This window comes from Hordeum vulgare, chromosome 4H (genome assembly GCF_904849725.1).
Source record: "Hordeum vulgare subsp. vulgare chromosome 4H, MorexV3_pseudomolecules_assembly, whole genome shotgun sequence".
NCBI classification, from domain to species: Eukaryota; Viridiplantae; Streptophyta; class Magnoliopsida; order Poales; family Poaceae; genus Hordeum; species Hordeum vulgare.
Window position 1 is genome coordinate 112,253,540 of NC_058521.1, and position 20,964 is coordinate 112,274,503.

Consider the following 20,964-nt stretch of genomic DNA (forward strand, 5'->3'; position numbering starts at 1 on the left):
GAAGCTGACGATCTAGACATATCTCTTGAGCCTCGCTCGGAGTGCTTTAAAGTTCGCGCCATACATACCGAACGATGTATACGGGATAACCAAACAGTCGAATTTTTTTTCCATGCAGGCCTGGTTGACTCGGCAACCAAACACGCGTTCTTAGATCACTGAATCTTTACGGAGAGAGTACTTGCAATAATAATAAGATACAGTTACTCTTGCTTAACCGTCTCAACTTCTTCCCCTCCACGTTAACCCAACTCCGAAGGCGAAGCGAGATCAACCGGACAAATCACCCACCCCCACCCACGCCCGCTATTTAACCCCATCATCTGATTTCTATAATCGCGAGCACGCTATACATACACGACACACAAAAGCAGAAAAAAGATCAGGACGACCCAGACGCACCACCACCTGCTCCTCCCGGCGGCTGCGTGCTCGATTCCCCAACCGCAGGGTAGGTTTGTTTCTCATCAATCATCCCTTCTGCTCGCTCCCAATTTCGTTTCTCCCCGCCATCCTCAGATTTTGGATCGCTGCCTCCCCCCGCCCCCCTTGCTCGAGCTTTCCGATTCGTTCGGTGCCATCGCGCCTTCCCCGATCGATCCGCTTCCTCCTCCTGCTGATGATTCTGTTGACCTGGCCCGGTCGATTCGATCGGCTTTATCGGTCTGTTTCGTGGCTCCTTGCATCGCCGGCTTTGTTATGTGAAATTTTCTGAAATTGGAACGCAGATGTTACAGGCTCAGCTGCTGTTGAGACTAATTCACCCCTTTCGTTTTCCTGCGGTTTCCTGATCAAAATTGATCACATGAATTTGCTAAATACGTATGATGATTTCTATTGCAGGTCAACGTGGGAACCTCTCGCGCGATGGGCTTAGGACTGAGATTGCCCTTCTGTCTACTCCTCTTGCTGCTCGTCAGCCTGGGGAGCGCACAAGGCCGGGGCACAGGTATACCTCACACAACAGCTCTTTTCGAATCCCCTGATGCTAGTTATGTTGTTTATTATCTCTAAATCGATATCAGTGGCTCCCACATGTAAATCGGGAAAAAAATTCAGCTGATGGAGGGTGGTGAGCTATTAGGTTTGGGTTGGAATTAGAACTGGAATTAAGGATACCCCTGTTGTCGAGTTCACAATATTTGGTGTCGAAATTCAAGTTGTCATATCTACCATCTGCTTCGTTGATATTATTTGCCTTGTAAATCATGCATGTCTGTATAAGTATAGACTTTGGATAGCCAATTTCATTGTTAACACCATCAAACTTCCAGTATAGGTTGATGCTTGGTTTTGTATTCCTTCATATTCGTTTCTGTAATTCAAGGCTTAGATTCAGGCATTTTGAGATATTTCTCTTTCTGTCTGCAATTGTTCTGGCCAGTGACATCTGGTTTATTTGTTTCCAGTTTTTCTTGATAACGAGCAGGAGGCTCGAGCATCTGGTCAAATCATCAAGGATCAACTAACTTTGAGCAAAATTCCCGTGCGTGTTGAGAGGGGCAGCCCACTATGCCCAGCTTGTGAGAAGTTTACAAATGAAGCTCTTAGCTACCTTGGTCAGAAGCAATCACAAGATAAAATGATGGAGGTCCTTCATGAAGCTTGTTCTCAGACATTCTCGTTGGAGAAGAAGGTAGTTATTTTGAACACTTTCCCTTGTAGTTCGATACATGCTGAGTTTTAGGTATTGTAGAAAGATTAATAAAAAGATACTACTCCCTCTGTTCCTAAATACTTGTTGTTGGGGAGAACTAGTCGTTGTTGGGGAGAACTAGACTAGTTCTCCCCAACAACAAGTATTTAGGAACAGAGGGAGTACATGCATAGTGGTTCTATTTTCTTGATAAATGTCATGCTAGAAGATACCCTAACAAAAATAATTTATAGATTTTCTAAGCATGGACAGTCTGTCTCTGCAGTGTGTTGAGTTGGTGGACTCCTATGCAACTCTCTTATTTGCCAAGATCGCGGAGATCAAGCCAGAAGAGTTCTGCAAACGAAATGGCCTCTGCAGGGACAATGCTCTTCTGTCTGGTGTGAGAAGTGAGAGCACATGCGTGTTTTGCCACCACCTCATGGATGAAGTTTTGTCCAAACTGAAAGATCCTGATGCTGAGGTATTTCCTTTATTTCACTTGCATCGTTGGTGTCTTCACCTTTACCTTGTGTTTGCCCTTAATATTTTTCCATGTGATCTCTGTAGTTTGAGATAATTCAAATTCTTCTCAAGGAGTGCAAAAAGATCGAAGGTCACGAGCAACAGGTAAGCTATATTCGGCTCATCTTTTTGAAACAAGATATGCGCAAAGCAGATATCTCAGCTTCTCCAGTTAAGGTTCAATACATAGCACACAATGGGTTTTGATACTTTTCTTGTTCGACAGTGCAAACGATTGGTCCTGCAATACATCCCTCTCATCCTGGTCAACGGAGAGAAGTTCCTCGAGAAGAACGATATATGCACCATCGTTCAAGCATGCGATGCTGGCAAAAAGACGGTGCTCGGGTCATTCTCCGAGGAGGGTTTGCTGCGCGATGAATGAAGGCAGAAAGACTACACCGAGCCGCGTAAACCCGGATGAAACATAATGCACTAGTTCTTCTTGTTGTACATAGGTGTCCAAAATTCGACTGGCTTTTGCTGCGTGCTGCTGCTGCATTCTCTGGATGCTTTGTATTATAAAGGGAGCGGTATGATGAACAGTTTCTTATGTCAACTTGAAGCCGTGTTGTACTTATTACTTGGTCAGTGTTTAATTTGTAATGGTATCTGAACAAACTGTAGATACTAAATCGAGTTTCAGTCTGTCTGCTAATAATGGGGCTTTAGTCTTGTCATATGTCTTGTTCTAGATTTCGGTCGGTGAAGAGGTGGATTTTCTGACGATCAATTTTGGTTGAGGTTTTGCTTGCTAGAAAAACTTTGGCCAACTTTGAACTACCATAAAAAATAAAAACCTAACTATTGCAAACATTGGCATTGGTATATTCAACATAAGAAACATTGTTAATAAATGCAGGGCGGAAACATGATTTTCTGAATTGTCTTCATCCAACTAGGGGACGCCGAACCCGTCCCACTTTATCTGCAAAGGAGAGAAACTCAGAGCATCTACAGGCGTCCCAGGGTTGAAATAGGGCTGTATGGGAACGTGCGAACGAAAAATCGTCGGGGGGAGGGGGGTGGGGGCTATACAAATTTGAAGGAAATTCAGGCATTTTCAATGATATTTGCACAAACTAAACTAAAAACATAATTTAAGACGGAAATTAAAAAGTACTACTACTACTACATTGTCGCCGCCGCCATCTTGAACCTTTTACATGCCGAGAAGTCTGTAGAAGTTGGTGTAGTAGTTGTCGGTGTCGTCGTCCTGCACTCGGCGTCCGTCCTTGCTAAACCACTGCCCTGGGTTGCCCTGGCGGACGGGGTTGGACAGCTCGGGGACCTCCTCGTCGCTGTCGTCGAGGATGACGATACCGCCCTCCTCGCGGCATCGAGCGGTGATCTCCTAGAGGGCGCCGCGCTTGTCGGATTCGGGCTCCGCAAAACCCTAAAGATTCAAACTCAGGGGCGTGTACGAAGATCTCTCGCGAGCTCGCCTCACCTAACTCGCTACTCGCTGGGGATGGCAGAGAACTCACTCGATGGTGAGGAAGACACAGAACACGACAGTTTACCCAGGTTCGGGCCGCTGAGAAGCGTAATACCCTACTCATGCTTTGGTGGATTGCCTCTCGTGGAGGTTGGTGGATGAACTAGTACAGTGTTCGAGGGTCACCGGAGGCTGGGTGGCCTTGGTGTGGTGCCGGTGGGCGAATGAATGGATTGGATCCCCTATGAGGTAACCTACTCTCTATATATATAGTGGCGGCCCCGGTCCTCTTCCCTCATCGTTTCGGCGGGAAGGGATCCCACAACGGCCAATTTTAAAGGGGACAGGGGAACATGCTTCCCCTGTCCAAAAGTAGTCTTCGCCTGCAAAGTGGTTGTCAACGCAGCAGGGACGGGTCCAGGGATGACGTCCGTCCTGCTGACGGGCGGCGGTGGCCTTGTTGCACCAGAATGGAAACCTTTGGGAGATGTCTTGGGAACCCGCGTTCGTCCTTGCTCCCTTTGCACTAAAGGGGAAACTGCACTGTCATGTTGTCTACTGCTCGCCTCTCCTTCCTCCGTGTCATCCTTGACTCCTGAGGCCGGGTCTCGCCTCGGAACATCCGCCGCTCCAGAGGGGTCCTGAAGAGGCCACATGCGGGTCTTGATGTTGTTCCCCCTCGCGAGGACCTTGCCTTGAGTGGTGCCGCGCTCGATTGTGCTTGCTTGATGAAGTGGGCCAGCCCTGGGTCACAGGCAGGCAGGTCTGGGTACCCCCATTTCCAGAACGCCCATAGTAGTCCCCCAGCCCACGGTGCGCTCGGGTTGGTTTCTGGGCGAAGCCTCGGGGACGGCATGAGGCGTCACAGGCCCTAATTGCATGCGGGCCAGGCGGCGCACGTGTCCGGCCGTCATGCAGCGACGCTCTCGCTCCCTGGGGCATCCGGGGCGCACCAGACCACGATGGCACGATCTCCAAGAACCTCATTGGACATCATTGTTACTCATTGAACGACATCGGCGTGGCCGACCCATGCCCAACGGCCCTCACGGACGTGACTGCTCGGTTGTCAGGTGAGGCGACGTGGGCGGCAATGCGCCTTCCGGCCCACCTCACGGCACCCGAGGGGCGCGCAAAGCTCACGCTCCCACGACGCTTGGTGGCCGTGGTTCGCCTATAAATCTGCCCCGCCCGTGGCGAGGGGGAGGCACTGCGATCTTGAGCTTCCTCTTTGCTTCCTTTGCTCCATCGAGAAAAACCTCTTCTCCCCTTCGTTTCTTCGTCTTCCATGGCGTCTCCAGGAGGCGATCCTCGCAGGGGGAAACGTGCGGCTCCGTCTGCGCCCTCGTCCGCCCCCGAGAGCAGCGGCGGAAGGCCCTCAGGGTCGTCGCGCGCCCGCCGCTGCTGGGCTCTAATTGATGGGTAAGTCCCTCATCAGCACCCCCTTTCTTTGTTGTGTCGCCCGCTGCTTGGTGGTTGATCTTCCCTTTTCTCCAGAGCACCCGCAACCAAGAAGATCAAGCTTGGCGAGCTTCGGGAGGAGGTGGAGGGGTGGCAGGCTCAGCTCTAGAGTGCCGAGGCCGCCCGCCAGGGCGAAGCGGAGTCCAAGGCGGAGTTGGCGTCGCTGCAGAGACAGGTCAAGGAGGCGGCTGACGCCGTTCAGGCCGCCCAGGACGAGGCGGCGTACGCTCGGATGATGGAGTCCCAGCTCGCCAAGCAGTTCGAGAGCATCACCGGCCGGGCGGCAGGCGCGACGCGCCGATTCGTGGGGGATGCTTCGGCGCTGCCAAGGGTGGGCAGCGACGGGGGCTACCTCGCGTTCTTCCAGAAGGTGGTGAAGACGCTGGATGCCGATGTCTCCCGCTTGGAGGACAACGCGTCCGACGCGCGCGAGCTTCTGGGCCTTGCCTTGATGCTCGTCTTCTCCAACCTGTGCCGCCTCGTCCCGCAGCTTGATCTCCATGGCATCATCGAGCCGGTGCTCGTTGAGTTCCTACGTCTTCTCCGGCACAAAGTGCGCCCGCGCGTGGACACCCTGGTGGAGCGGTATGTCCGGGGGCCCGTCTTCAGTGAGGAGGAGGGCTCCGACGCCGACCCTGTCGGTGCCAAGGGCGGTGTCGACAACCTCCCCCCCTAGGCGTCCCCAGCTTCTGTTTTCCTGCCCCTATAATGTTGGACCATGAACTTGTTGGGGATCGTGGTAAATTCAAATTTTTTTTACGCCATACAAGGATCTATCTATGGAGAAACCAGCAACGAGAGAGGTTGTAGAGCATATTCATACCTTTGAAGATCGCTAAGCGGAAGCGTTACTATGAACGCGATTGATGGAGTCGTACTCGCTGCGATTCAGATCACGGTGGATTCCGATCTATGTGTCAAACTACGGCACCTCCGCGTTCAACACATGTACAGCCCGGTGACGTCTCCCACGCCTTGAACCAGCAAGGATGAGGGAGAGGTTGAGGGAGAGCTCTGGCAGCATGATGGCGTGGTGGCGGTGGAGCTACGAGGTTATCCGACAAAGCTTTGCCAAGCTATGCGGAGGACGAGGAGAGAGAGGTGTAGGGCTGCGCCGATAGAGGAAGAAATTGTGTCTCCAAAAGCCAAAACCACCACTATATAAAGGAGGAGAGGGAGGAGGGTGCCCACCCTTAGGGTTCCCACCCCCAAGGGTGCGGCAGCCCTAGATGGGACACGGAGGGCGGAGGCCAAGGGTGGAGAGAGGGGGGCGCGCCCTAGGTGGGCCTTGGGCCTCCTCTGTGCCTAGGGTTTTCCCCCTCCCACTCTCCTTGCGCCTTGGGCTGAGAGGGAAGGGCGCACCAGCCCACTCTGGGCTAGTTCCCTTTCTCCTTTTGGCCGATAAAAGCCTTTGGGGCTGGTGGCCCCTCCCGATGGTCCCGGTACGTTATCGGTGATGCCCGAAACACTTTCGGTGTCCAAAACCCTTCATCCTATATATCAATCTTTACCTTCATACCATTCGGGAGCTCCTCGTGACGTCCGAGATATCATTTGGGACTCCGAACAACCTTCGGTAACCATGTACACCATTTCCCTATAACCCTAGCGCCATCGAACCTTAAGTGTGTAGACCCTACGGGTTCGGGAAGCATGCAGACATGACCGGGACATCTCTCCGGCCAATAACCAACAGCGGGGTCTGGATATCCATGTTGGTTCCCACGTGTTCCACGATGATCTCATCGGACGAACCACGATGTCAAGGATTCAATCAATCCCGTACGGAATTCCATTTGTCTATTGGTATCATACTTGCCCGAGATTCGATCGTCGGTATCCCTATACCCTGTTCAATCTCATTACCGGCAAGTCTCTTTACTCGTTCCGTAAAACATCGTCCCATGTCTAACCCCTTAGTCACATTGAGCTCAATATGATGATGGATTACCGAGTGGGCCCACAGATACCTCTCTGTCACACGGAGTGACAAATCCCGGTCTCGATACGTACAACTCAACAAACACTTTTGGAGATACCCGTAGTGCACCTTTATAATCACCCAGTTATGTTGTGACGTTTGGCACACCCAAAGCACCCCTACGGTATCCGAGAGTTGCACAATCTCACGGTCTAAGGAAATGATACTTGACATTAGAAGCTTTAGCAGACGAACAACACGATCTAGTATTATGCTTAGGATTGGGTCTTGTCCATCACATCATACTCCAATGATGTGATCCCATTATCAATGACATCCAATGTCCATGATCAAGAAACTATGATCATCTATTGATCAACGAGCTAGCCAACTAGAGGCTCACTAGGGACACATTGTGATCTATATATTCACACATGTATTATGGTTTTTGGTTAATACAATTATAGCATGAATAATAGACAATTATCATGAACTCGAAATATAATAATAACTACTTTATTATTGCCTCTAGGGCATATTTCCAACAGTCTCCCACTTGCCTCTAGAGTCAATAATCTAGTTACATTGTGATGAATTGAACACCCATAGAGTTCTGGTGCTGATCATGCTTTCCCCGTGGAAGAGGTTTAGTCAACGGGTCTGCGACATTCAGATCCGTATGTACTTTACAAATATCTATATCTCCATCCTTGATGTATCCACGAATGGAATTGAAGTGGCGCTTGATGTGCTTGGTCTTCTTGTGAAACATGGGCTCCTTTGCAATAGCAATAGCTCCAGTGTTATCACAGAACAGAGTCATCGGGCCCGACGCACTTGGAATCACTCCTAGGTCGGTGATGAACTCCTTCATCCAGACTCCTTCCTGTGCTGCTTCCGAAGCAGCTATGTACTCCACTTCACATGTAGATGCCGCCACGACGCTTTTCTTGCGACCGCACCAGCTTACTGCCCCATTATTCAAAATATACACGTATTCGGTTTGTGACTTCGAGTCATCCAGATCTGCGTCGAAGCTAGCATAATCGTAACCCTTTACGACGAGCTCCTCGGCACCTCCATAGACGAGAAACATATATTTTGTCCTTTTCAGGTACTTTAGGATATTGTTGACCGATGTCTAGTGATCCACTCCTGGATCACTCTGTTACCTCCCTACCAAACTTATGGCAAGGTTCACATCAGGTCTGGTACACAGCATGGCATACATTATAGAGCCTATGGCTGAAGCATAGGGGACGGTACTCATCTTTTCTCTATCTTCTGCTGTGGTAGGTCGTTGAGTCTCACTCAACCTCACACCTTGCAATACATGCAAGAACCCCTTCTTAGCCTTCTCCATATTGAACTTCTTCAATATCTTGTCAAGGTATGTGCTTTGTGAAAGACCTATGAGGCGTCTCGATCTATCACTATAGATCTTGATGCCTAATATGTAAGCAGCTTCTCCAAGGTCCTTCATTGAAAAAATGTTATTCAAATAGGCCTTGATGCTTTCCAATAGTTCTATATCATTTCCCATCAACAATATTTCATCCACATATAATATGAGAAATGCCACAGAGCTCCCACTCACTTTCTTGTAAATACAGGTTCTCCATAAGTCTGTATAAACCCAAACGCTTTGATCACCTCATCAAAGCGAATGTTCCAACTCTGAGATGCTTGCATGAGCCCATAGATGGAGCGTTGGAGCTTTCATACCTTGTTAGCACTTCTAGGATCGACAAAACCTTCCGGCTGTATCATATACAATTTTCTTTAAGAAAGCCATTCAGGAATGCTATTTTGACATCCATTTGCCAGATTTCATAATCATAAAATGCGGCCATTGCTAACATGATTCGGACCGACTTTAGCATCGCTACGGGTGAGAAGGTCTCATCGTAGTCAATCCCTTGAACTTTTCGATAACCCTTAGCGACAAGTCGAGCCTTATAGATGGTCACATTACCATCCGCGTCAGTCTTGTTCTTGAAGATCCATTTATTTTCTTTGGCTCGCCGATCATTGGGCAAGTCCACCAAAGTCTATACTTTGTTCTCATACATGGATCCTATCTCGAATTTCATGGCCTCAAGCCATTTGTTGGAATCCGGGACCGCCATCGCTTCTTCATAGTTCGAAGGTTCACTGTTGTCTAACAACATGATTTCCATGACAGGGTTGCCGTACCACTCTGGTGCGGACCGTATCCTTGTCGACCTTCGAGGTTCAATAGCAACTTGATCTAAAGTGTCATGATCATCATCAGTAACTTCATCTCTAACCGGTGCAGGCGCCTCAGAAACATTTTCTTGCGTTGCGCTACTCTCCGGTTCAAGAGGAGGTACAGTTACCTCACCAAGTTCTTATTTTCCTCCCACTTACTTCTTTCGAGAGAAACTCTTTATCTAGAAAGGATCTGTTCTTAGCAACAAAGATCTTGCCTTCGGATCTAAGATAGAAGGTGTACCCAATAGTTTCCTTAGGGTATCCTATGAAGACACATTTTTACGCTTTGGGTCCGAGCTTCTATGGTTGAAGTTTCTTCATTTAAGCATCGCAGCCCCAAACTTTAACAAACGACACCTTAGGTTTCTTGCCAAACCATAACTCATACGATGTCATCTCAACGGATTTAGACGGTGCCCTATTTAAAGTGAACGCGGCAGTTTCCAATGCATATCCCCAAAATGATAGCGGTAAATCGGTAAGAGACATCATAGATCGCACCGTATCCAATAAAGTGTGATTACGACGTTCAGACACACCGTTGCGCTGCGGTGTGCCAGGTGGCGTGAGTTGTGAAACAATTCCACATTTCGGTAGGTGCGTGCCAAACTCATGACTCAAATATTCTCCTTCACGATCAGATTGTAGAAACTTTATTTTCTTGTCGCGTTTATTCTCCACCTCACTCTGAATTTCATTGAACTTTTCAAAGGTTTCAGACTTGTGCTTCATTAAGTAGACATATCCATATCTACTTAAATCATCAGTGAGGGTGAGAACATAACGATAGCCACCGCGAGCTTCAACGTTCATTGGACCGCATACATCGGTATGTATTATTTCCAACAAGTTAGTTGCTCGCTCCATTGTTTCGGAGAACGGAGTCTTGGTCATCTTGCCCATGAGGCATGGTTCGCATGTGTCAAATGATTCAAAATCAAGTGACTCCAAAAGTCCATCTGTATGGAGTTTCTTCATGCGCTTTACACCGATATGACCAAGGTGGCAGTGCCACAAGTATGTGGGACTATCATTATCAACCTTGCATCTTTTAGCACTCACACTATGAATATGTGTAACATCACGATCGAGATTCATAGGAATAAACCATTAACCAGCGGGGCATGACCATAAAACATACCACTCATATAATTAGAACAACCTTTATTCTCAGATTTAAATGAGTATCCATCTTGCATCAAGCGAGATCCCGATACAATGTTCATGCTTAAAGTTGGTACTAAATAACAATTATTAAGGTTTATAACTAATCCCGAAGGTAGATGTAGAGGTAGCATGCCGACAGCGATCACATCGACCTTGGAACCATTCCCGACGTGCATCGTCACCTCGTCCTTAGCTAGCCTACGCTTGTTCTGTAGTTGCTGCTTAGAGTTGCATATGTGAGCAACAACACCGGTATAAAATACCCAGGAGCTACTACGAGCACTGGTAAGGTACACATCAATAACAAGTATATCACATATACCTTTGACGTTGTCGGCCTTCTTGTCCGCTAAGTACTTGGGATAATTTCTCTTCCAGTGATCGGTTCCCTTGCAGTAGTAGCACTCATTCTCTGGCTTAGGTCCTTTCTTTGACTTCTTCCCGGCAACTGTATTACCGGACGCGGCAACAACTTTGCCGTCTTTGTTGAAGCTTTTCTTACCCTTGCCCTTCTTGAAACTGGTGGTCTTATTGACTATCAACACTTGATGCTGTTTCTTGATTTCTACCTTTGCAGATTTCAGCATTGAATACAACTCGGAAATAGTCTTTTCCATCCCTTGCATGTTGTAATTCATCACAAATCCTTTGTACCTAGGTGGAAGCGACTAGAGCATTCTGTCAATGACCGCATCATCCAGAAGTTCAACTCCCAGTTGAGTCTAGCAGTTGTGCAACCCAGACATTCTGAGTATGTGCTCACTGACAGAACTATTTTCCTCCATCTTACAGCTAAAGAACTTGTCGGAGACTTCATATCTCTCGACCCGGGCATGAGCTTGAAAAACAAGTTTCAGCTCCTCTAACATCTCATATGCTCCGCGTTGCTCAGAACGCCTTTGGAGCCCCGGTTCTAAACTGAAAAGCATGCCGCACTGAACGAGAGAGTAGTCATCACTCCGTGACTGCCAGGCGTTCCTAACGTCCTAGGTTGCCGCGGGAACGGGAGGATCACCTACTGGTGCATTGATAACCAACAAGTATAGGGGATCGCAGCAGTTTTCGAGGGTAGAGTATTCAACCCAAATTTATTGATTCGACTCAAGGGGAAGCCAAAGAATATTCTCAAGTATTAGCAGTTGAGTTGTCAATTCAACCACACCTGAAAGAATTAGTATTTGCAGCAAAGTAGTATGATAGCAGCAGTAGCAACAATAACCAGTAGCAGCAAAGTGACAGCAGTAGCAGCAGTAGCAACAGAGTAACACTAGCAGCAGTGACAGCAGTAGTAGCAAAGTAACGTAGCAAGGAACAATAGGAAAGACTCATAGGCATTGGATCGGTGATGGATGATTATGCCGGATTCTATTCATCATGCAACAATTATAACTCGGAGAGATATGTAACTAGCTCCAGTTCGTCAATCTAATGTAGGCATGTATTCCGTATGTAGTCATACATGCTTAGGGAAAAGAACTTGCATGACATCTATTGTCCATCCCTCCCGTGGCAGCGGGGTCCTAATGGAAACTACGTGATATTAAGGTTCTCCTTTTAATAAAGAATTGGACCAACGCATTAACACTTGGTGAATACATGAACTCCTCATACTATGGTCATCTCCGGGAGTGGTTCCGGCTATTGTCTCTCCGGGGTTGCCGGGTCATAACACATAGTAGGTGACTAAAACTTGCAAGATATGATCTAAAACACACATATATTGGCGACACACATATATTGGCGACAACATAATAGGTTCAGATCTGAAATCATGGCACTCGGGCCCTAGTGACAAGCATTAAGCATGGAAAAGTAGTAGCAACATCAATCTCAGAACATAGTGGATACTAGGGATCAATCCCCGTCAAAACTAACTCGATTACATGATAGATCTCATCCAACCCATTACCGTCCAGCAAGCCTACGATGAGATTACACACGAATGGTGAAGAGCATCATGGAATTGGCGATGAAGGAAGGTTGATGATGATGATGATGATGGCGATGATCTCCCCTCTCCGGAGGCCAAAACGGACTCCAGATCTGCCCTCCAGATGAAGAACAGGAGGTGGCGGCGCCTTCGTATCGTAAAACGCGATGAACCCTTCTCCTTGATTTTTTCTGGGCGAGACGGACTAAATAGAGATGGATTTGGTGGCGGTGGAGCATTGTGGGCCCCACAAGCCTGCCAAGCGCGGCCAGGGGGGCGCCTGGTGGGCTTGGGGGCTCACAGCTCCACTTCCTCCGCTGATTCTTGCGCCAGTATTTTTCATAAATTCCACAAAAATTCTCCGTAAATTTTCAGGTCATTCCGAGAACTTTTATATCTGCGCAAAAACAAGACAATGGCAATTCTGCTGAAAACAACGTTAGTCCGGGTTAGTTCCATTCAAATAATGCAAATTAGAGTCCAAAACAAGGGCAAAAGAGTTTGATACGATGGAGACGTATCAACTCCCCAAGCTTAAATCCTTGCTTGTCCTCAAGCAGTTCAGTTGACAAACTAAAAGAGACAAAAGAAAAACTTTTACGAACTCTGTTTGATCTTGTTGTTGCAACTATGTCTAACTCATAACCAGAATTTCAGCAAGATCACAAGTAAACCACATAAGCAAATGACATCTAGATCTCACGGTAAACTCATATCAATGGCATAATCAACTAGCGAGCAATAATAGTAAGTTTCAAATGTCAACACTTCAATCAAAACAATCATGAAGCAATACAAACAGACGGTATCTCGCTAGCTCTTTCTGAGACCGCAAAACATAAATGCAGAGCACCTTCAAAGACCAAGGGCTGACTAAACATTGTAATTCATGGCAAAGAAGATCCAGACACAATCATACTCAACACAGTTAAAAGCAAAGCATAAAAATGACAGAGGTGCTCTCTAATTGGTGCTTTTATAAGAAGAGGATGACTCAACAGGAACATAAATAGACAGGCCCTTCGCAGAGGGAAGCATTGATTTGCAGAGGTGCCAGAGCTCAAGCTTTGAAAACACAGATAATAATTTTGGGTGGCATGCTTTCATTGTCAACGCAATGACTAAGAGTTCTCACCATCTTCCACGCTACACATGCTATAGGCGGTTCCTAAACAGAAAAGTAAAGTTTTGACTCCCCCACCACCGATCAATCACACTCCACCACTAGCCGAATACTCCTGTGTCGTCCATACCAACATCAATCCAGGGGAAGTTTTGTTTGCAATTATCTTTTTGATTTGAGCATGGAACTGGGCATTCCAATTACCGGCCCCTTTCTCGTGAATGATAGTGAATAAACACATATCGAGGATAACACGCCTAGCATGGAAGATACTGATAGCCCGTGTCACCACATGAGTGGTTCGGGCATGCAAAACAGATTATTTCTTGAAGGTTTAGAGAGTGGCACATGCAAATTTACTTGGAACGACAGTTAGATACCGCATATAGGTAGGTATGGTGGACTGATGTGCAACTATTCCTAACTTGATGCCTCCACGACAATGGAGCCAGAAAAGAGCTGCTTCCAATTGCTCAACAATTAGAAATTGTCTTGCAATAGCCCACCAATGCGTGGGATCACGACAGTTTTCGAGGGTAGAGTATTCAACCCAAATTTATTGGTTCGCACGACGGGAAGTGAAAGAATATTCTCAAGTATTAGCAGCTGAATATGTCAGATTCAACCACACCTGAAAGATTTGTATCTGCAAGCAAGGTGTCAACAGCAAAGCAGTATGATAGCAACGGTACCAGAAACGATCTGGTGACAAGGCAGACTATTCCTAACAGTTGTATCAATGGCGCCAGTAAGTTGCCCGTGGACGGGAAATATTCTTTCCCGACAATGGTGCTAGAAAAAGTATTGTAGCAGGTATCAGGAGTGTAACGAGTAACATCAGTGGCAAGGAACAACAGTAGTGACAGTAGTAGCAAGTAGCAGCAGTAGCGAGTAACAACAACAACAAATAACAGTAGTAGCAACACTAGTAACAGCAGCATAGCAAAGCAAGTAACAACAACAGTGGGACAAACTCGTAGGCAATGGGTCAGCGATTCATTGGATGTCATTCATCATGCAACAGTTATAACATAGAGAGATATGTGGCTAGCTCCCATTCCTCAATGTGATCTAGGCATCCATTCCGTGTGTAGTCATACGTGCTTAGGGAAAAGAACTTGCATGACATCTATTGTCCATCCCTCCCGTGGCAGCGGGGTCCAATAGGATACTACGGGATATTAAGGTTTTCCTTTTAGTAAAGAACCAGACCAACGCATTAGCACTTGGTGAACACATGAACTCCTCAAACTGTGTTCATCACCGGGAGTGGTTCCGGTTATTGTCACTCCGTGGTTGCCGGGTCATAACACATAGTAGGTAACTACAACTTGCAAGATCGTATCTAAAACACACATATATTGGTGACAACATAATAATTACAGATCTGAAATCATGGCACTCGGGCCCTAGTGACAAGCATTAAGCATGGCAAAGTAGTAGCAACATCAATCTCAGAACATAGTGGATACTAGGGATCAATCCCCGTCAAAACTAACTCGATTACATGATAGATCTCATCCTACTCATCACCGCCCAGCGAGCCTACGAATAGATTACTCATGAACGATAAAGAGCTTCATGGAATTGGAGAGGGAAGAAAGTTGATGATGACGATGGAAATGATCTCCTTGATCCGGAGCCCAAAACGAACTCCAAATCTGCCCTCCAGATGAAGAACAGGATGTGGCGGCGCCTCCGTACCGGAAACACGATGAAATCTTCTCTTCTCATTTTTTTCGGGATGAAAGGGAATTTATAGAGCTGAGTTTGGGGGCGGCACAGCCACGTGGGCCCCACAAGATTGGTTGTCACGGCTAGGGGGGTGGCCGCGGCAACACGACTTGTGGCCCAATGGCCCGTCCCCTCCGGTGGATCTTTGCACAGGTATTTTTCATATTTTCCAGAAATATTCTCCGTAAATTTTCAGGATGTTCCGAGAACTTTCATTTATGCACAAAAACAACACCATGGCAATTGTGCTGAAAACAGCGTCAGTCCGGGTTAGTTCCATTCAAATCATGCAAATTAGAGTCCAAAACAAGGGCAAAAGAGTTTGGAAAAGTAGATACGATGGAGACATATCAAACTCCCCCAAGCTTAAAACCTTGCTTGTCCTCAAGCAACTCAGTTGACAAACTGAAAGAGAAAGAAAAACTTTGACAAACTCTGTTTGATCTTGTTGTTGCAACTATGTCTAACTCATAACCAGAATTTCAGCAAGATCACAAGTTAACCACATAAGCAAGTGACACAAAGGTCTCATGGTAAACTAATATCAATGGCATAAACATCTAGCGAGCAAATAATAATGAGTTTCAGATACCAACAATTCAATCAAAACAAGCATGAAGCAATATGAATAGGTGGTATCTCGCTAGCTCTTTCTGAGACCGCAAAACATAAATGCAGAGCACTTCCAAAGATCAAGGGCTGACTAAACATTGTAATTCATAGCAACGAAGATCCAGTCATAGTCATACTCAATATCAATCAAAAGCAAAGCATAAAATGACAGAGGTGCTCTCTAATTGGTGCTTATATAAGAAGAGGATGACTCAACAGGAAAATAAATAGACAAGCCCTTCGTAGAGGGAAGCATTGATTTGCAGAGGTGCCAGAGCTCATGCTTTGAAAACAGAGATAATAATTTTGGGTGGCATGCTTTCATTGTCAACGCAATGACCAAGAGTTCTCAATATCTTCCATGGTACACATGCTATAGGTGGTTCCCAAACAGAAAAGTATAGTTTTAACTCCCCCACCACCAATCAATCACACTCCACGGCTAGCCGAATCCTCGGGTACCGTCCATACTAACATCAATCCGGGGGGAGTCTTGTTCTAAAGTTATGTTTTCGATTTAAGCGTGGAACTCGGCATTCCAATTACCAGCCCCTTTCCCGTGAATGACAGTGAATAAACACATGTCGAGGAAAACACGCCCAACATGGAAGATACCAATAGCCCCCTGTCACCACATGAGCGGTTCGGGCATGCAAAACAGATTATTTCTTGAAGGTTTAGAGAATGGCACATGCAAATTTACTTGGAACGGCAGGTAGATACCGCAAATAGGTATGTATGGTGGACTCGCATGGAAAAACTTTTGGGTTTATGGAAGTGGATGCACAAGCAGTATTCTGCTTAGTACAAGTGAAGGCTAGCAAAAGACTGGGAAGCGACAAACTAGAGAGTGACAACAGTCATCAAGATGCAATGAGTTTGACTAACATTGAGTGCAAGCATGAACAGGATATAAATCACCATGAACACGAACATCATAGAGGCTATGTTGATTTTGTTTCAACTACATGCATGAACATGCGCCAAGTCAAGCCACTTGAATCATTCAAAGGAGAATACCATCCTATCATACTACATCATAGTCATCTCAAAATCTATGTTGGTATTCAAGACAAACCATTATAAGCTCCTAGCTAATTAAGCATGACATCAGAAACTATGATCTCTAAGTTTTCATTGCAAACATGGTTCTCTCTCAACAAAGCTGAATCTGGAACGACAAGCTAGTCATATTTACAAAAACAAAATAGATAGAGTTCATACCAGCTTTTCCAGTCTCAATCACTTCATCATATATCATCATTATTGCCTTTCATTTGCACGATCGAAAAATGTGAACAATAATAAGAGTGCTCGTGCATTGGACTAAGCTGAATCTGCAGGCAAACACAAAGGAGAAGACAAAGTAATATGGCTCTTTGAAAGCTAAACATGTATGCATGCAAGAGCCACTAAACATTGTAACCAATATCTTCTACCTTAACCCAAAGAAAAAGAAAACTATTTACACGGGAAAGCTCCCAACAAGCAAAAGGAGAAAGGAAAATATTTTTGGGTTTTCATAAAAGGACACAAAACAAGAAAACGAAAATAAACTAGCATGGATAATACAGTGGCAAAGTGTAAACACCGACTAACAAAGTGAAAGCATAAGCATGAATGTAAAGTCGGTGAGAACACGTACTCCCCCAAGCTTAGGCTTTTGGCCTAGCTTGGTCTACTCCCAAGGAGGGAAATAACTAGCTCCGGATACTCCGGAGCAGACTATGGATGCCACTGCTGTGTGAGCTCCTCTGGCTCCCACTGATAAACTGGCGTCTGGTATTCGACTGGCGGCTCGGGCACGGGCACCTGTGGTTGGGCCAAACCCCAATATGCGTAGATGTCCGAGGGCATAATAATGTACCTGCCTGCATAAAGGTTGAACAAAGAAGGAGCAGGCAAAGTAATACTCTCTCGAGTACCCTGACTAAATACTAGGTTATAAATCATACGTCTACTAGCATCTCTATCCATAAAATCATGGCGAACCATGCTGTCATAATCCAGATATTTTTTCAGGAAGAAGCATTTCTTCTTCCTCGCAAAGTCTAATAGGTATCTCAAAGTGTCTAGCAAGACGAGTAGCATAGATACCTCCATAGACGACACCTTTGGAACGGTTTGTGTTCAACCGGTGAGCTACTATAACACCTAGGCTATAAGTCTTATTGTTATAAAGGCCTTCGCACAAAAATGCAAGGTCTGGAGAGCTAAGTGATCCATCCTCCCCACGGCCAATCAAACATTTTCCAACAAATAATGAGAAGTACCGAAGCACAGGAAAATGTATGCTAGCAATTCTAGCGCGAGACACTCCTCTCTCCTCTCCAACAGCAATAGTACCTATGAAATCCTCCAAGTCACGTGGACGAGGATCATGAATATCCCCAACATAAGGTAATTTGCATACATTGTGAAAATCCTGTAGTGTCATGCACTGGGGGATATCGTATAACATGAACTCAACCATAGGAGGATTCTTCCTCGGATAAAAGTTGAAGCTTTGAACGAAAATATTGGTGAGGAGGAGGTATTGTGGGCACTTATCTTCAACGAACGTGGTAAGACCTGCGTTCTCCACCAAGTAGTAAAAGTCTTCGTAAAGTCCTGCAGCGCACAAAAATTCATCACTTGGCCACTCGCACGCTCGAACTTATGTGACTCGAGGAACCACGTACTTGGGGTGGTTCTTCTCATACTCCTTGGGGCTACGGCTTGAAGAGCCTCTCAAGAACCTCCTCATCTTTTCCTTTTTCTAGCTCTGAAAAATTCTGAAATTTTTAGAGACTTCGAAAGAAAAGTGAGTAAGGATTAACCCAACTCGTAGCAACTACTCCTACTAGTGCCTAGAGACCGTATCACACGCTAAAACTACTTGGGACCAGCTAAAATCAACATTTCAAGCTCAAGAACAGGGTCACCAAGGTAGCAAGAATACGCGAAGGATAAAGCACTAGAGTAGAAACTAATTGGACCAATGGAGGAGTCACTTACCAAGGAGTAATTTCCCCAAAATGGTTTGGAGAATGGTGCTTTGAGCAAGGAGATCGAAAATCACAGCCAAATGAGCAAGAACACGGGTTTGAGCTGCGAAACATTTTTTTATGGAGGTAGAAGAAGAGGATGGGAGTTGGAATGAGTGGAGGGGGTCCCTGTGGGCCCCACAAGCTTGCTCCCTGCGGCCAGGGGGGTAGCCCGCGGTGACAGGGCTTGTGGCCCACTGGTGTGGCCCCCAGGCCAGCTCTCAGTCCCAGTATTTTTCAAATATTCCAGAGAAAATCATACTAGATTTTCAGGATCATCGGAGAAATTTTATTTTCGGGGTACTTTTCTCCGGGACGCTAAAACAGGAAACAGGGAAAACTAAACTAAATCTATCATTTTTCTTCTGAGCAACAAAAAGTGAAAGATTAAAACAGAGGTATGTGACTCTTTGATTCATCCATTTCATGGTGATCGAAAGAAATCCGTCAATGGGGTTGATCAAATCCTCATGACAAAACCTTTTCAAATCGCAAACGGAAACAGAGAATTATCGAATAGCCACTAAGTCACCTCAACGGGGATATGAATCTCCCCAACAAGCAAATTATACTTCATCTTGACACGAGGAATAGAGCATTCAAAGCTCCCAATAAGAATCGATGAAGTTTTTTCGATAGCATTGATGCAATGTACTTGATATCGTTTCTTCGGAAAGTGCACTGTATGCTCATTACCGTTGACATGGAAAGTGACATTGCCTTTGTTGCAATCTATAACAGCCCCTGCAGTGTTTAAAAAGGGTCTTCCGAGGATGACAACCATGGCATCGTCCTCAGGAATATCCAAGATAACAAAGTCTGTTAAGATAGTGGTGTTAGCAACCACAACAGGCACGTCCTCGCAAATGCCGACAGGGAAAGCAGTTGATTTGTCGGCCATTTGCAGAGAGATTTCAGTGGGTGTCAACTTATCCAGTTCAAGTCTACGATAAAGAGAGAGAGGCATAATACTAACACCGTCTCCAACGTCACATAAGGCAGTTCTTAAGTAGTTTCCTTTAATGGAGCAAGGTATAGTGGGCACTGCGGGATCACCAAGTTTCTTAGGAGTTCCACCTTTGAAAGTGTAATTCGCAAGCATGGTGGAGATCTCAAGATCTGGTATCTTCCGTTTATTAGTCACGATATCTTTCATGTACTTGGCATATGGAGACATTTTGAGCATATCAATTAACCGCATCTGCAGAAAGACGGGTCTTATCATTTCAATAAAGCGCTCAAAATCCTCATCATCCTTTTTCTTGGATGGCTTAGGAGGAAAGGGCATAGGTCTCTGAACCCATGGCTCCCTTTCTTTACCATGCTTCCTAGCAGTGAAGACATTCTTATCGTATCTCTTAGGTTGTGGGTTATCAGGATTAACCATAGGTTCAATCTCCACATCCTCACCATTGCTAGGTTTAGCATTATTATGGACATCGCTGTCCATATTGTCACCAGGTTCATGTTCATCACCAGATTGTGTTTCTGCATCAGACGAAGAAATATCATTTGGCTCTTCAGGTGTGACAGTATTTGGTGAACTGACATGTAGGTTTCTATCATCTTTCTTCTTCTCCTTAGGATGACTGGGTGTATCATCATTAATTCCTTGAGAATCTTGATCAATTCTCTTAGGATGGCCTTCAGGATACAAAGGTTCCTGAGTCATTTTGCCTCCTCTAGTAATGACTCTGACAGAGTTGTCATTTAATTCATTGAGCAAGTCATTTTGAGCTTTAAGTACTTGTTCTACCTGAGTAGTAATCATAGAGGCATGTTTACTCAAAAGCTTCAGCTCATTGACATTTCTGTCTACACAAGCACTTAAATGACTGAGCATACGAGTACTTTGTTCCAAATGTCTGCGAACATAATCATTGAAACTCTGTTGTTTGGCAACAAAGTTGTCAAATTCATCAAACCATAGGCTAACAGGTTTATCAAAAGGAATATTACTCTCATCAAACCTACGCAGAATATTCACTTCTACTACTTGTATCGGGTTATCGAGACCATGGATCTCTTTGATAGGTGGTAGATTTTTGACATCTTCAGGTCTAATGCCTTTCTCTTGCATAGATTTCTTGGCTTCTTGCATATCTTCGGGACTGAGGAATAGAATACCTCTTTTCTTAGGAGTTGGCTTAGGAGGT

General features: G+C 45.8%; 1 protein-coding gene across 2 annotated transcripts; it reads left to right on the forward strand.

The window, feature by feature from the left end:
• The first annotated feature begins 256 nt into the window (after positions 1 to 256).
• LOC123448055 (proactivator polypeptide-like 1) lies at positions 257 to 2,836 on the forward strand. Of its 2 annotated transcripts, none has more exons than XM_045124825.1 (6): positions 257 to 451; positions 844 to 949; positions 1,410 to 1,636; positions 1,923 to 2,120; positions 2,207 to 2,266; positions 2,388 to 2,836. In XM_045124825.1, the coding sequence occupies exons 2-6, from the start codon at positions 868 to 870 to the stop codon at positions 2,544 to 2,546; spliced, it is 726 nt and encodes a 241-aa protein (XP_044980760.1). In that variant the 5' UTR covers positions 257 to 451; positions 844 to 867; the 3' UTR covers positions 2,547 to 2,836. The 2 variants fall into 2 exon arrangements, with proteins under 2 accessions (XP_044980760.1, XP_044980761.1); XM_045124826.1 differs by having other exon boundaries at positions 333 to 663.
• Positions 2,837 to 20,964: the final 18,128 nt, after the last annotated feature.